This window comes from Macrosteles quadrilineatus, unplaced genomic scaffold (assembly GCF_028750875.1).
Source record: "Macrosteles quadrilineatus isolate MER2022 unplaced genomic scaffold, UCM_ALF_1.0 Scaffold_3__2_contigs__length_128488019, whole genome shotgun sequence".
Classification (NCBI taxonomy): Eukaryota; Metazoa; Arthropoda; class Insecta; order Hemiptera; family Cicadellidae; genus Macrosteles; species Macrosteles quadrilineatus.
The window spans coordinates 117762312-117778402 of NW_026542596.1; the positions used below are offsets into that span (position 1 = coordinate 117762312).

General features: G+C 34.1%; 1 protein-coding gene across 1 annotated transcript; it reads left to right on the forward strand.

Moving 5' to 3' along the window:
* Nucleotides 1-2224: 2224 nt before the first annotated feature.
* Nucleotides 2225-15635, forward strand: LOC128989835 (N6-adenosine-methyltransferase non-catalytic subunit-like). The gene is made up of 7 exons (XM_054411906.1): nucleotides 2225-2598; nucleotides 6494-6667; nucleotides 6956-7099; nucleotides 9764-9937; nucleotides 10291-10500; nucleotides 10816-10988; nucleotides 15375-15635. Exons 1-7 carry the CDS (start codon nucleotides 2533-2535, stop codon nucleotides 15619-15621), a joined length of 1188 nt encoding a protein of 395 aa, XP_054267881.1. The 5' UTR covers nucleotides 2225-2532; the 3' UTR covers nucleotides 15622-15635.
* The last annotated feature ends 456 nt before the right edge of the window (nucleotides 15636-16091 follow it).

Below are 16091 nucleotides of genomic sequence, written 5' to 3' on the forward strand. Positions count from 1 at the left end.
TAAATATTTACTTTCTGTACTAGTGTAAACACAGCCTGAAGATGGAAACCAAGTTTCTGAAAGCACTAGTGAAAAAAACTAATTATTATATATTGGCCTTGTTGAACATTTAAATTTAGATATACTGTACATTTCATCAGTGGTAGTATTTTTTTCTTCAGTTTGTTACCGGGACATTACAGGATATCCAGTGGATTTTTTACATGTCCCGGGATGTCATGGGACATTCTGGGATATCCTATGGCATTCGTACATATCTCGGGACTTTACAGGATATCCTGAGGTTAACTTACAAATCCCGGGACATTACGGTATATTGTAGGATATCCTGTGGATTTCGTACTCGTCCCGGGATTTTGCGGGATATCCTGAGGATAGCGCACATATCCCGAGACATTCTCAGGACATATGGGACTACTATGGGATGTCCCTGGGATAAAGTGTGCTATCTGGGTGAAGAGGTTAAATTTCTAGGTATAGTTCTGCAACCTAACATTAAATGGAATAATCATGTTGTCAGTGTGTGCAAAAAAGTGTGTAAAGGTATTTTTATGATTAGACGTCTCAGGTTGATTGTTGATTTTGATGTTCTGATGTCAATATACTTTGCTCACATTCAGAGTCACCTATTGTATGGAATTGTAGTGTGGGGATGTGACAGCAGCGTTAAAAAATTACTGATTTTGCAGAAGAAAGCTTTAAGAATCATTTGTAAAGTAAAAAGAAAAACTCACTGTAAACCTTTGTTTAGAAAACTTGGTGTGTTAACTGTACCTTCATTATACTTACTGGATTCTTTGTTGTACATTAAAGGAAATCTTAATAATATTCCTGCCAACAATTCAGTACATTCATACTTTACCAGACAGAGCCATTTTATCAGAATTCACCAATGTAATTATCAGACTACCATTAAATCTACTTTTGAATTAGGTAAGAAAATCTTTAATTTGCTGCCACATAATGTAAAATGCTTAGATGATAAGAAATTCAAAGTGCATTTGAAATCTCTTTTGATAGAATTAAGTGTGCATGATGTTGACGAATTTATCACTTATTTAAGGTGTCCAGTTTTGTAAATAGAAATTTATTGTAAAATATGACGATGCCATACGTATGTTTTGTATGTTTTACGGCAATAAATGATTTGATTTTGATTTTGATTTTGACTGAGAAATTGCGGATGCAACTGAGACTGAACTGTTACTGGACTGATATGTGTGAATCGACCTTAAGACTGAATGACGCATGGTTCGCTATCCGTTTCTAGCCGTTCATTGCTAACCACGACCCGATAAATTTGTTCTTTTTGGCTTGGAGGATGTTTTACTATCATATTATTAAAATTATATTTCTAGGTAAGGTGGGGACACCACCTAGGTCATGACCATCTTTAACTCCAGGCCGCGGCCTTTGAAGTGGCAAAGTTGCAAGTAGTGTTGTTGTTCCAGTTGTTTTGTTTGTAGTTGTTTGTAGTATTTGCATATTTTTTAGGATATGAAAGCTTATGGTTATTGGGCTATGAAAATATTGACATTAAAAATGTAAAAATTTATTTTCAAATTTTATTGTTTTGGTTTAAATTCTATTATATTTTATTTTCAATTTTTCTATAAATTTTTATTCATAAATTTAAATTTAAACCAATAATACGCGAATTAATGAGATGGTGTCACCTGTCTGCCATGTTATCTTATGGGACGTCTGGCGCTAAACATCACTCCTTGCGACGTTGCCAATTCTACCAGACCGCGACCTGGAGTTAAAGGTGCCGTGCCTAAGGTGCGTATTTTTTAACCCAAATATGAGTGATTGATAAGAGTAGAATAAAGTGTGTTGCCGAAGCTCGTCAGGTCTTAGTCAGTAACAGAGCTGCTACACTAGGTGTCACTAATGAAACATCTTTCATTAGTCAGGACAATAATTAATATTGAAAGGCCAAAAGGATTGAAAAGGTGACCTTTGATTACCAGGCGAGCACTATTATCAATGAGCAGTCCAGATATATTAATATATTATAAAAATATATTTATATGTTATATAAAGATGCAACCCATTCATTATACATTGACTATAAACAATGGTACTAGAGTCCGTGTCTTAAGTTTGATGCTTCACGGTTTCATGACTATAAGTGCAGCCTGCAAAAGCAGTCAAGGAAAAAGGAGAAAAGATTGCAAGATTCCAAGATTGGGTTGTTTTGTTTTGTTTCGTTATTGACGTTTTTAGTTTTTGGGTTTGAGTGAGGTTACTTTACTGTTGATGTTTTGTTTTAGTTAATATTTATTAATATTGTGGTTTGTGGTTATTAGAATGCATTAAACAATATAGACCTAATATTTTTTTTCATGGTTATGCCAATGTGCATTATGTTAATTAATTTACAGTAAAAGTATTTTCACCAGAGAGATTGGAACCTGGAAACTCCCATTCTCTAAGTTAGGGCCCAGTTAGGCCCTAGTTCATATTTTAATTTAGGCCTAACATGCTAACAGGCTTCCTTGTATAACATTCTGTAACGTAAACTACGCAATGAGTGAAAAATTGCGGGAATTGAAAGAGAGATCTCAGAAAAGGAAGAAGTTATTGGCTCAAACGGTAAGACTACAGTATAAGATGTGTACTGTAGCATAGGCCTATGTTTAGGCCTATCATGTAGCTTGGCATTGTAAATTGTTTTTTTACACATTCAATTTCAAATTGCCGGATGGTCATCAAGCGTTGAAGTTTTTTTCTAACTCTGGGTAGGGGCCTAAGTATATGGTCACTAAGTTAGGTGCCTTCGGTGCGTTTTTCAGCCATTTTGGTTGAGTTATGGTTACATAAATTGTAAAGTGAAGGTTTTGTTATGTTAGGTACCGTAGGCCTAGATAAAATAAATTTTAGAAACTGTAGGTAGGCTATAGCTATCATAGGCCTAATGCTGCTTTAATGCGGTCAGTAGCCTATGAGAAAAAGATAACTTAGTGAAATGTTTCTGGCCTATGAAACATGAAGCAAATTTATTATTTTATAAACAACACAGGCTACACTTAAATTTACGTCCTACACTCATTTGAATGAATAAATCAATCGATATAGGCCTAGCGATTTTTTCATTTCGATAAATCAAGTTTGATTAGTTATAGTGATACCTAATCTAACTAACCGAATGAAATGCCCAAATCGACATAGGCTATCAAATAGGGTAGAGTGGGGAAATTGGGACCCGGGGGTAAGATTGGGAGCTATTTTTTTTAAATTTTGTATATTATATTTATTTTTTAAACAAAATTGTAAATACGTCAAAGTTTAGGCATTCTAAAGGGGTTTCATCACAAATTATTGGATAATTGTAATCTTGTGTTTGATGTATAAAAAAAATTAAGCCGTGTTTTTTTCCGAATGTTAAACATATTGTGGCAAAACTTTAGCGTGGTAGTATTTTGAGTTATTTTTTATATACTACCGGTAGTGTACATGTTGCTCGAAATCGAGCAATTGGAAAGAAGTACAGGAGTTATTTATAAACAAATTACTTGTTCAAAAACTAATAACAGTCATAATTTCCAATGATTTTAAAAGAGTCAACTAAAAGATTATTAACCAATGGAAATACTCACAATTCACAGTCCTATTCCAGTTTAAAGGGTGAATTTTTAACAATCAAACTGCCCATGGACGGGAAAAGGTAAGCTTACAATTTAAGTCAACGTAAAAAGGCTGGTAGCTTTTATAAAGTACCGTACCTAAGCTATTTAGCCAATTTGTAGACAATAAGGTGTAGGCTACTTTAAACTCTACAGGACAGAGTTAGGCAAAACCTGGCAGAACTCTGAAATGGTGTTATTTATCATAGGCTTACCCATATGCCAAATCCTTAAAATAAAAATTTAATAACTAATAACTTATATCATTAAACACAAACCACCATCCAAAACAATACACATTTGTAATACAACATACACATTGACTGTTTACAATTAACATATGTTCTTCTTCTAACTATTAATTTTTGCTTCGCAACGGGAAAAATCTGTTTCATAATCGTTGAAATAGATTTATAATAAATAATCTCTCATAAAGTTTAAGATTAAATAAACCTACCACATAGTTGTTTTATTTTTTTTATCAGCTGTCTGAAATTGTGAAATAGGCATCTGACAGTTCTGGTTGTTTACATTTAAATGTCAAATGTAAACATTGTGAATTTTATCATGCTTCCATGGAGACCAATTAATTATGAATATTTAATTTCTGACAACAGCTGGAGTTTCAAAACAATTTTTGTTTCCCGTGTTAATCTTATGGAGAAATACGAAACTTTAAAGGTCCCCATGGCATCACTCTCTAATTATTTCCCTAAAAAGAAAGTTTCCTGCACAACTTCACGTTACGCTCTTTCCAATGACACCAAAAACATGTCAATCGGTTCAGTAGTTTCGGAGGAGTAATTGTCACAAAAATCCTGCTTGCGTATTAAATAAGTACCTATAGATTATAGCCTATGAATTAATAATCATACCAAAATGTATTTTTTGACTTATTAAAGGTTTAAGCAATAGGTAGTTTGTTAGGGCTTTAACATAAAAAAAAATAAAAAATTAATTTTATACATTTTTTTTTAACCCTCCCAGTGTTACTTGACGAAAATTTGACAAGCAGCACACTTTGTGTAGTGTTACTTGTCGATTTTTCGACACGCAGACATCGTTTACGGCGAAGGCTCTATGACTGACTGAATCGGATTGAACTGGATCGAGTTAGGTATCGTTCTTTCCGTAATATTCTAAGCTTTCTCCAGAGGTCTGTCTCTAAGCGCTATTCATTTTAGTTCCGAAAATATTGTAGCAGACAGCTGACGTGCGTGTATTTGTAAACAGCTAGGTTCCCCCGGACCGATGACTGATGTGTTTTATTACGTTTATCATTGTTTTAGTGTTAAAAATCAAAAGTAGTGATATACGTGGTGCATTATAAGAAGATTTAAGTGGTTTTGAAGTGCAGGTTGATGATCCTGAAGAAGTAGGTAGTGATATTGATGTAAATTATCAGCCAGATTCCTAGCTATGGTTAGGCTATGCATTCTTAGCTAAACGCTATGTACTGAAATCAGTTTTTTGCCCATAACTTATTTATTTGCAAATCTACTTCCTTATATTATTATATATTTGTAATCCTCATAAAATTTAGAACAAAGTGGCTATTTTCAAATATTTATAGGCCTATAATTTATACAATTTCATTGAGCGCAAACTTATTTTTTTTTTGAAAATTTTTGAAATTATATTTTTTTTACCTAAAAATTTTTTTTTTGAAAAAATGTTCCTTATGTTTTATATATAATATTGAAGCCCATGATTTTCCAAACAAAATGTTATATAGAACATTAGAATTAACATTGTTTTAAGCTTCTCAGATCCGTTTTAATAAAACCTTGCAAATGCGCCAAAAATAGGTGGACATTAAGGCCTAAACTATGGACACTTGGAGGGTTAAATGGGTCCCAATTACCCCGGTGTGGGGAAATGGGACCCAAGAGTGAGCTAAGCACATAATTGGCCTATTTCAACTTATAGGTATTTGGACTGATAACTACAATTCATTAGAAATTCTTTCGGCTGAAAAAGCAAAATTCCAGAAAGTTTGCATATGACCAGAAAAAAAGTTCGACATAAAATATACTTGTAGTTTTTTTTTTATTTAACTATACATGTCTTTAACAGTTTAAATCTATATTTCCTGGCTGTTATCTGCTCTGGTTGATTTTTCCTATTTTATTAAGAAAAAATGTTTTGGAAAAAATAGTTTGTTTAAACTAATGTCCTAAAAAAAATTTTTTTTCCAAAAAAGTATGTTGCATTTTGTTTAGCCTATTATGTTTTCATTTTTAGAACCCTATTACCCTCACAAATTAATATTACCGGTAGGTGCTTATGGGTTTATAAGCATAGGTCCCACTAATAGCATAGGTATAAGCATAGGTACCACGGGGTAGGTACTTGGGTTCCAATTTTTTTTTTTCATAGTAAAATTTATTTAAAAAAATGAAAAACATGTGATAAGAAGACAAATTAAGTTACAGTTGGAAACCTTGTGCATGCTCATATTTTGATTTTTTCTAACAATAAACATTCCTAATTGAAAAAAATAAAAACATGGGTCCCAATTCCCCCACTCTACCCTAATCCATATATCGATGTTTTCATTTGAATGAGTGTAGGACGTAAAATAAAGTGCAGCCACAACACACAGTTTAAGTTGGATCTTATTTGGTTGTGTTTGCCATGTTCTCTTTCACCTCAGAGTATAGCCTAATTTAACTTAGCTTATTATTAAAAATCTTAAGATTACAGCCGTTATTCTTTTGGTTCACTTATCATCCCTGCATTCATAGTGAACAAGACAATTAGCGCATAGGCCTACCTGGGCTCTAAGCCCAGAATGTATCGGTTTTAAATGGAATTTTAAAGCATTTAACTTACAATGAAGTTTACAAACTCTCAATTTCCAGTTGGGTGTATCAAATGTGGCCGAGCTAAGGCAAGCTCTAGGGACAGCCATTGAACCAACCCCTCAAAAGGTCGTTAAGAAAGAAACTCCTCAACCTGAAACAACCCAAGAGAAGTCAAAAAAGGAAGAAACCTCTGATGAGTTTGTTTACAAGGACTCTTCAACATTTTTGAAGGTATGCTAATGCAAGATATGGTCACTAGGTGCCTTCGGTACGGTTTTCAGCCATTTTTGTTGAGTTATGGTTACATAAACTGTAAAGTGAAGGTTTTGTTATGTTAATGTTAACTTAGTGGAAGCTAACTTATATCCACCTTTGTATTCAAAGGTTTAAAGAAAATATTCTTTGAACCATTCTCTCAAAAATCTTGCTTCTGGTAAGTAAGGTCTTTGTAAAGCAAATTTAAACATAAGTCATATAGGTATCAACAAACTCTTTAAACGAGATCATTTTGTTTTGCAGGGAACACAATCATCAAATCCTCACAATGATTATTGTCAGCACTTTGTAGATACAGGTCAAAGACCTCAGAACTTCATACGAGACGTTGGCCTGGCAGACAGGTTTGAAGAATATCCTAAGCTGAGAGAGCTTATCAAGCTGAAGGTAAGTTCTATGTCTATAAGAAATAACTAACTTAATATTAAGTCGGTAGTGGTTTAAATACCTGATTCTGGCAATCCAATTGTTGTCTCCAACAACTAGTTTCAAACCGCTAAGAGGTTATCATCAGGTACGTACAACGATGATTACTTCACATGAAGTTCGTCAGGATTAAAAGTTTTTTCACATACATTTCCACAAACACAGCCTAGCGTTCATACACATACGGCCCATAAAATAAAACATTAAACACGAATGGGCAGATGTTGATAGGTTAATGCAGAAATTTACGGAAGGCTGAGCCTAGACTCAACTTTCACATTACCAACATCGGTCTGCTTGCTGTGTTTTTAAAACTCTCCGAGTGTCCCTTATTTTGGCCTTAATGTCTGCCTATTTTTTGCTCATTTGCAAGGTTTTATTAAAACGGATCTGAGAAGCTTGAAAACAATGTTAATTATACTGTTCTATATACCATCTGTTTGGAAAATCATGGGCCTCAATATTATACATAGAACATAAGGAACATTTGTTTAAAAAAAAAAAATTTAGGTAAAAAAAATATTTTTAGGAAATTTTCAAAAAAAAAAAGTTCGCGCTTAATGAAATTGTATAAATTATAGGCCTATAAATATTTGAAAATAGCCACTTTGTTCTAGATTTTATGAGGATTACAAATATATAATAATATAAGAAAGTAGATTTGCAAATAAATAAGTTATGGGCAAAAAACAGATTTCAGTACATAGCGTTTAGCTAAGAATGCATAGCCTAACCATAGCTAGGAATCTGGCTGATAATTTACATCAATATCACTACCTACTTCTTCAGGATCATCAACCAGCCCTTCAAAATCAATTAAATCTTCTTATAATGCACCACGTATATCACTACTTTTGATTTTTAACACTAAAACAATGATAAACGTAATAAAACACATCAGTAATCGGTCCGAGGTTAACCGCTGCTGTTTACAAATACGCACGTCAGCTGTCTGCTACAATATTTTCGGAACTAAAATGAGTAGCGCTTAGAGACAGACCTCCGGAGAAAGCTCTGAATCTGTGAAATAAAACGATACCTAACTCGATCCAGTTCAATCCGATTTTTGTCAGTCATAGAGCCTTCGCCGTAAACAGTGTTTGTGAGTCGCTGCAGCGACAAATAACACTCAGAGGGTTAATGTTTTATTTGACTTCATTTTAAAAAGACCCAAAAAAATCCCCTCGGTGCCAACCCCCCCCCCCTCCCTCCCACCATCGTTAAGTTCGGAATCAAGAAGTTTTACTAAATCATGCTTGTACAGGAAGTTATAATCCCGATTGTCCAAAATGGTTGGGACCAGACCCTTTTTGGATTATTCGTAATATTTTGGATAACTTAAGCGAAATGTTTACTAAAATACACATAGCCTAATCATGAAATACACAACGTTTAAGTTGGCTATTGGACTACAACAACAAGTCTATTTTGCTCGGACGCTATACAGAATACTTCGACTAGGAACAACCATTGACTAAGGTACAACTAACTGTCGTCACACAACAAAAACTGGCGACAGCTGACAAAAAACAAAAAAAACCTTTTTTTTGGATTAAGCGGACTTCTGAAAGTTCGGATTATTGGGACTCCTCCGTATCCAATATGGTTTATTCGATTAAATTATAAATTATATTGAACTATCATTATAAATGATAGGGTTATTCTGCCCAACTTTTGGTTTACAAAAGTACAATTTATTATTAGGGGGACAGAGTCTTTCAAGTTAACATAACTAGCAGGTCTGTCTATGTCTCTCCTTATTTCTAAGAGAATTAAACATAACCTCCAAATATGCATTAACGCTTTGGGTGCTAGAATATTTTTTTTGTAATTTTCCGAAAAGTTCTATAGAGTTATTTACTTATTTCGTCCGAAAAGTGCTAGGCTTGCCACGGGGCGAAGTCTAGTGTGCAAGAAAAAAATCAGGCTAAAAATACAATTTTTCATCTCAAAAGTGATAGGCCTAAGAAACGATATAGGGCCTATCGGGCCTCGATTGTATGAGGAATCGAAAGAAACCATCGCTGTTTCAAAGCTACAACCGAGTCAACTGATATGCTCATTTAAACTTACATGATCGAAAGTCGCGTCGGCACGATATATATCGTTGCTTAGTGTTTTTCGGATGAAACGCAAACAACAATATAACATTCCATAGCACTTTTCGGGAAAAAGACTCACAACGATATATCGTTGCATGGCACTGAAAGGGTTAAACAGATGGAATAAATGTGTAAATACTACATCAAGGCAGCCAAAATTCCTTTTCTATGGTTCCAAACTGTATAGAGAAATTGATTGATGGCTTGATCCTCAGTATAACATTAAACCCGTTTAAGTTAAACGCTTCTTGGAGAAACCGGGCCTTAAACCAGCAAAACCTTAGAGTAGTAGCCTACCATAGGCCTGGTACGCACATTTTCAGGGGTAGCACAATTTGGGTAGCCTACTTTTCAAAAGCTCTTGTTCTCTTGTTAAAAAGCCCTTTTCTCTTGTTTAGAAAGGTTAACTAACAAGATAGAAAACAAGCAGTCAACATCTTATACAGATATAACCATGTTTACTGACAATATTGTCTTTTCAGCAGGACAATATTGACAATATTAACAAACTGTTTTTCCCCAGGATGACCTTATAGCCACAACTGCCACTCCGCCAATGTTTCTGAAATGTGAACTGCAAACTTTCAACTTCAAGGAGCTTAACAACAAGTTTGACGTCATTCTTGTTGAGCCCCCATTGGAAGAATACCAGAGAACTATGGGAGTCACTAACACACAGTTCTGGAGCTGGGAGCAGGTAGTTTTGCTTTGAATTTGCTTGGACAAGCTTTACATTCCCTAAGGAAAATGTTTCAAGTTCCCACAAAGTATGTTTAATACAACAATCATTTTCTAGGCCAAGAGTAGTTTATGTAAAATTCATGAAAAACTTATTGCAGCAACCCATTCCCTATTAAGGTGTGAATACTGTATTTGGTTTCAGGCTATATCTTAAACCTAAGATCTATTACATACAACTTGTGTAGTGGTAGTGAAAAAACGGAAAAGGTCCTAAAAATAAACTTATCAATTAGAACAAAATTGACTGCAGCTGAGAAAATGATGTGTTGCCTGAGTATATATTACAAACAATTTCTGATTCCGTTTCAGATTATGCAACTTGACATTGGAGAAGTGTCGGCCAATCGCAGTTTCGTGTTTTTGTGGTGTGGGTCCTCGGAGGGTCTAGATATGGGCCGCTTCTGTCTACGCAAGTGGGGCTTTCGTAGGTGTGAAGACATCTGCTGGATACGCACCAATGCTAAAAATCCTGGCCATTCCAAAAACATTGAGTCAAAAGCAGTATTTCAAAGAACTAAAGTAAGTTTCAAGATCAATAATCCTCTTGAAGTCTTGAGGTAAAAGATAAAAACCATTAGCCTAGCTAATACTTTTAACGAACTTCACTAATTGCACCTCAATAACTTAAAATCTTTTAAGTTTCATATCTCAAATGATTTTCAATCCTTTGGTTTAACTTTAAACAAACGTGATTTGCCATCTACAAAATTTTAGGTCAGCATCATTCTGTTCAATTATCCAATATATTTAATGATTGATAGTTTTCTTTCTTTGCTTGGGATTTTGTCGAGTAACATACAAATGTCAACACATTTACAGGATTATGTCTTGTAGGAACATTGTCTGATGGGTATAAAAGGAACAGTCCGGCGTTCTACAGATGGAGATTTCATACATGCAAATGTAGACATTGATCTGATTATCAGTGAAGAGCCAGAGTATGGATCATTGGAGAAACCTGTTGAAATCTTCCACATCATTGAACACTTTTGTCTCGGCCGCAGAAGGTTGGTAACTAAAATTGGTGGTGGAAGGATGACCTGCGGCTATAAACCTGTGTGTCATTATAACCATCTGTGTTAATTAATCACCTGTCTTGAAGTCTTATTAGTGATGTAAAATACCCGGGTATTTAAAACTCGGGGTAAATACCCTGGGTAATTACCCGGGTAAATACCCAAAATCCATAAATGCCCGGGTATTTTGGGTATTTATGAAATCGATTGAAATTCATTTATATTTACCCCTAAATATGTTATTGTTATCATATTACATGATAAATTAGGATAGTCTATAACACCTTTTACAGCCAACTTGAAGCTATGCTAGTACCTTTTATTTAATGATTTACTGAAGCACTTTAAAAAAATAATACATAGCCTAAAGTTTCCAAAAGGCATGGGGTTTCGTGTCTTAAATCGAGTAACATCAGTTAAATTTAACTTACTAAAAATAGTATATTAAAAAAGGTTGTGGCTATTTCAATTTTTATCATTTCATAATTTTTCAATAAATTAAATTTTTTCATGAATTTTTTTCAATTAAATAAGTTAGCATAAACAAAATTATTTTAATTTATAAATATCCAAATGTTATTAAATTATGATAGTAAAAATTTTTATTGTATTACATGGCTTGGAAGGCTAGACAGACCTAATGCTTGATTGACATAGGCAGAATGGCAGAATACTAAAAGTAATTAAACTTTTCTGTGTTACCGCTTAGTTGGAAACAATAATATATTTGGACAAACCTACAAAAAGAATGTATCTCTTCTTTTTTGGTCTAACTCAATATCATTTCAAAAGATTTATTGTGCTATAGATTCGAATGTTTTGTATCACAAGTTTATGAAATTATTTTTTTTTTATGTTGATACCATTGATACTAACAAAATATCTAGAACAAAAATATTATTAAATCCTGCCATCCTACAGATTGAGTTTTAATTATTTCGGGTACACTTCCATATCTGTTGGCACAAACAACGGAATGAAAATATTGATCGATATATCGAATTTAACAGTCAAATAATCAATATTACTCATTCGGTTGTTTGTGCCAACAGATATGGAAGTGTACCCTTATTTTCTTAAGTTGTTTACACATAGGCCACTACTAGGTTAAATTTTCCTGTCTTTCTAAATAATAATTATTACTTTGCAAATTATTTTTCTTCACTTTCAATAAAATAAATTCATCTATCTATCATAGAAATTCATAAGTAGAAAAATCATAAGTAGTAGTGATGTGCGATACGTATCATATCGTATCGGAATATCGCGATACGCGAGGGACGATGCGATATTTCGATACGATATTTGAAAAACGATACGTATCGTATCGCCTAAAACGATATTTGTATTTATATCGGCACATAGAGCGATACGATTCATATCAAAACGATATTTTTAAGATTTTTCTGTGGAGGCCGAGCAAACTGCAAAATCTGTACTCTGTGGATGTGTAGTTTGAAATTTGAAATAGGAGTTTGTGACATCTGTATTTTTCACTGAGCTATAATTCTAACTGGAGGTAGCACTGAATGTCAAAGATGCGTGTCGCCAGCCGCCATGTTTGCGTGAGGTGTGAGTTATAAGAAGCCATGTTATTGGATAAGAAAACTCACTGCTATACCAACCTAGTTATAGAAGCCATGTTATTGGATAAAAAAACTCACTGCTATACCAACCTAGTTATAGAAGCCATGTTATTGGATAAAAAAACTCACTGCTATACCAACCTAACAAAATCAGCGACACGCTTTTGACAGACTTTTGCCATGGCAGTGCTACCTCCAGTTATAATTTTAGCTCAGTGGTATTTTTGGTTTTTACTTGATATGATAATGTACCAGTCCCGTCCACAGTCCAGCTCCAGTCCATTTCCACTAGCGTTCTATCATTGACTAATAATAGTCAAAGGTTCTATCCTATCTAGCCTAGCAGTGCAGAATGTGGGAACTGTCTGTGGCAATTACATTAATGTATCTGCAATCCTAAAATGCTATGGGAAGGATAGGGAAACAGGTCCAAGACGTAGGGAGTTGTGAAGGAAGTAGTAAAGGCGAGCAGTGTGGAGTGTGGGAATTGGGAATGGATTAATGTATCTGCCATAGACTGTTTTCAGAGTAAACTAATGATTTTCCCCAAGCAAAGCTCGGTCCCCAGGTACCTATATTACAGTATAAATTTGTCGTTTCTTGTGGTAGGGGAGGGGGAAACGATACGATAGTATCGTTTTTCAATATTTTTTTCCGATACGTATCGTATCGCTGTATCGCGATACGCGTCCGTATCGCCCATCACTAATAAGTAGTTAGGACCAGTGCAACCATGCGACCAGGGTATTTATGCCGATTATGCTTTGTGCTGAGACCTGGGTATTTATGGCGATTATAACCAGAAGTAAAATGCTAGAAGTGACCATATGAAATTTTGTTTAACACATTTTATCATCATTTTACTATTCTTCCAGGGTAATAATTGCAAAAAAACATCTCAATCTTCTCTAACTTTAATAAATATTATAAATACCCAGTTTTTGGGTATTTACCCGGGCCTGATTTATATTTACCTACCCACTGGGTATTTACCCGGCCCACATCACTATATACAGTAAAGTCCTATTATTGTGAACTAATTGGGACCGAATCCTGTTCGTACTAGCGGGAATTCAGAATAAGCGAGTTTCTGTAATAATTTATCTTCATCATGATTGCTGATGATGTTCACAGTTTTGCCGTGACTGCAGAAATTGTTTTCCATTTTGACATGACTGCTGGTGATGGTTTTTCTGCCATTGCAGGTGCCAATGATGATGTTTCTGTGACCACAGAAGATATTAACTAGGGATGGTCAAGTCTCGAAATTTCGGGAAATTTTCGGGAAATTTTCAATCTCGTTACACGAGACGAGATTACTTTTTGGCCGAGATTTTAATCGAGACGAGAATAAAAAAAAAAAAAAAAAAAAAAAAAAAAAAAAATTAAAAACGCCTGCAGAAAGTCAATGCAATACCCGCAATACAGGAGCGTGTTGTAGTTGCGTTTCCTTTTCGAAGGCGTTCTTATTTAATTAATTCTTTTAATGTAAATATTACTTTCATTATTTTAATAATATTAATTTAATAACATTTGAGAAGTTTTGTTAAGTGTAAGCAGTGTGAGGAATGTTTTATTACTATAAAAAAAGTCAAAACAAGTAACTATTTTATAAAAATTAATATTGCTTTTATTTTATGATTTATTTTATTTTAGGATAAGTTGAACTCTATCCTAACTGATATCACCATGTTTCCTAATCGTAGGCATTTTTAATAAGTTAGGCGTGATTAATAAAAAAATGTTATGCTGATGTTATTTAATGAAAGATTGTAAATATTCTTGCCTATTATCATTATTTTAGTATTTAAACAGTCATCTAACAATGTTACAAAATCAGGTAAAAATTTCGAACGTGCATTTCCCGTTGTGCATGAGAAGAGAAATCTCGTCTCGATCTCGTCTCGAAATTTTATGAGAAATAAAAAATCTCGTCTCGTCTCGTCTCGAACTAAAAATCCAATCTCGTCCATCCCTAATATTAACGATATCTTTGTGACCACGGGAAACTTTCTCGAACTCATGTTAGCTTTGTACAAACAAATTATTTTGAATAGGGGAATTTTCAGAACAGCGGGACTACTGTATAGAACTCTATTTTGCAAATGAGACTGAAATTAATTCATATCAGCTAGCTTATATTTCAAAGAAAATTCAAGTGAAGTGATTGTTTATTGATATTTTTGCAATGGGATAGTGATCAGCTAATTTAAACCAGAGAAAAAGATTACAAATTACAACACTCATAAAATGTACAAAAAAAGGTCAGAAAACGCAACACTACAAAACCTTAATACTAGATAATGCTCCTATAATTACTTTGACGCTGTTAAGTGATTATAATATATATTTTACATCATGGTTGCCTATGTGAAATTTACATAATTTTCCAGTTAAGTGGAAGGGAACAAGTGGATTTGAAATTAGGACATCCATCTTTATAGAACTAACTCAAGAAAGATTTCATTTAAATTTTTATGAACCCCCTGATCTGGATTGAGATGAATAACAACATTTTTGGATAGTTAACTTAATTGGTCTCTCTAACATGATTTTATGTTCAATCACTTGTCATCAAATACAGTTGTCTTAGTTTAATTTTAAACAAGGCAGATACTCTGACTAAGATTGTATAAGGTTTTGTTTTAACACTAACATCAAATATTTTCTTCATTAAATTTAAACTTCAGGCTTTTGCTCCCATAAAATATTGGCCATCAATTGGTTAAAATTGATTTTAATTTGAAAAAAAGCTAACTACAATACTTACAAGTCTATGTATTTGTAACAGACTGCACGTGTTTGGACGAGACAGTACCATCAGGCCGGGTTGGTTGACTTTAGGACCAGAGTTGACCAATAGCAACTTCAACGCTGATCTGTATGCGAGCTACTTCAACCCCTCGTCTATTACCACTGGGTGTACCGAGCGCATTGAAGCACTAAGGCCTAAATCTCCCCCTGCTAAGGGCAAAGCCCCAGGCAACCGGGGGCGAGGAGGGTTCTCTAGAGGTAGAGGTCGAGGTGGGTCTAGGTAGTTGGATTGATTTTTAGTGAGTAAAATTCTTTATATACTTTCGGTGTTAAATTATTTACCTTGAGTAATTCTGATATCCATGTTCATCAGTTCATGATGGACGTTGGTGACACTAGGCGCTAGTACCGTTATTTTGTTTCCATTATTTAGGGTTAATGTACTTGTTGGTTATACAACCAGGAGACAAGCTATCGTTTGTAATTACATGTTTGTATTTGGTTAAATAACAAAAAACCGTATTGTAAACAAAACACAAACCTATTGGGGTCAGATGGGACTTAAACTAAACTGCCTTCAGCTGATCCATAATGATTAAATTTCTACTAAGGGATTATTTCTATCATTGTTACAACTTTTTTTGTCCCAAAACCACTCCAATTAAAGATAGTGCAATACAGGTAAAGAAGTTGGGGATGTTTTGTGAGTAAATTTGTTTATAAGACCTGCTGTTTGCAGTGTGAGAAACGTTAT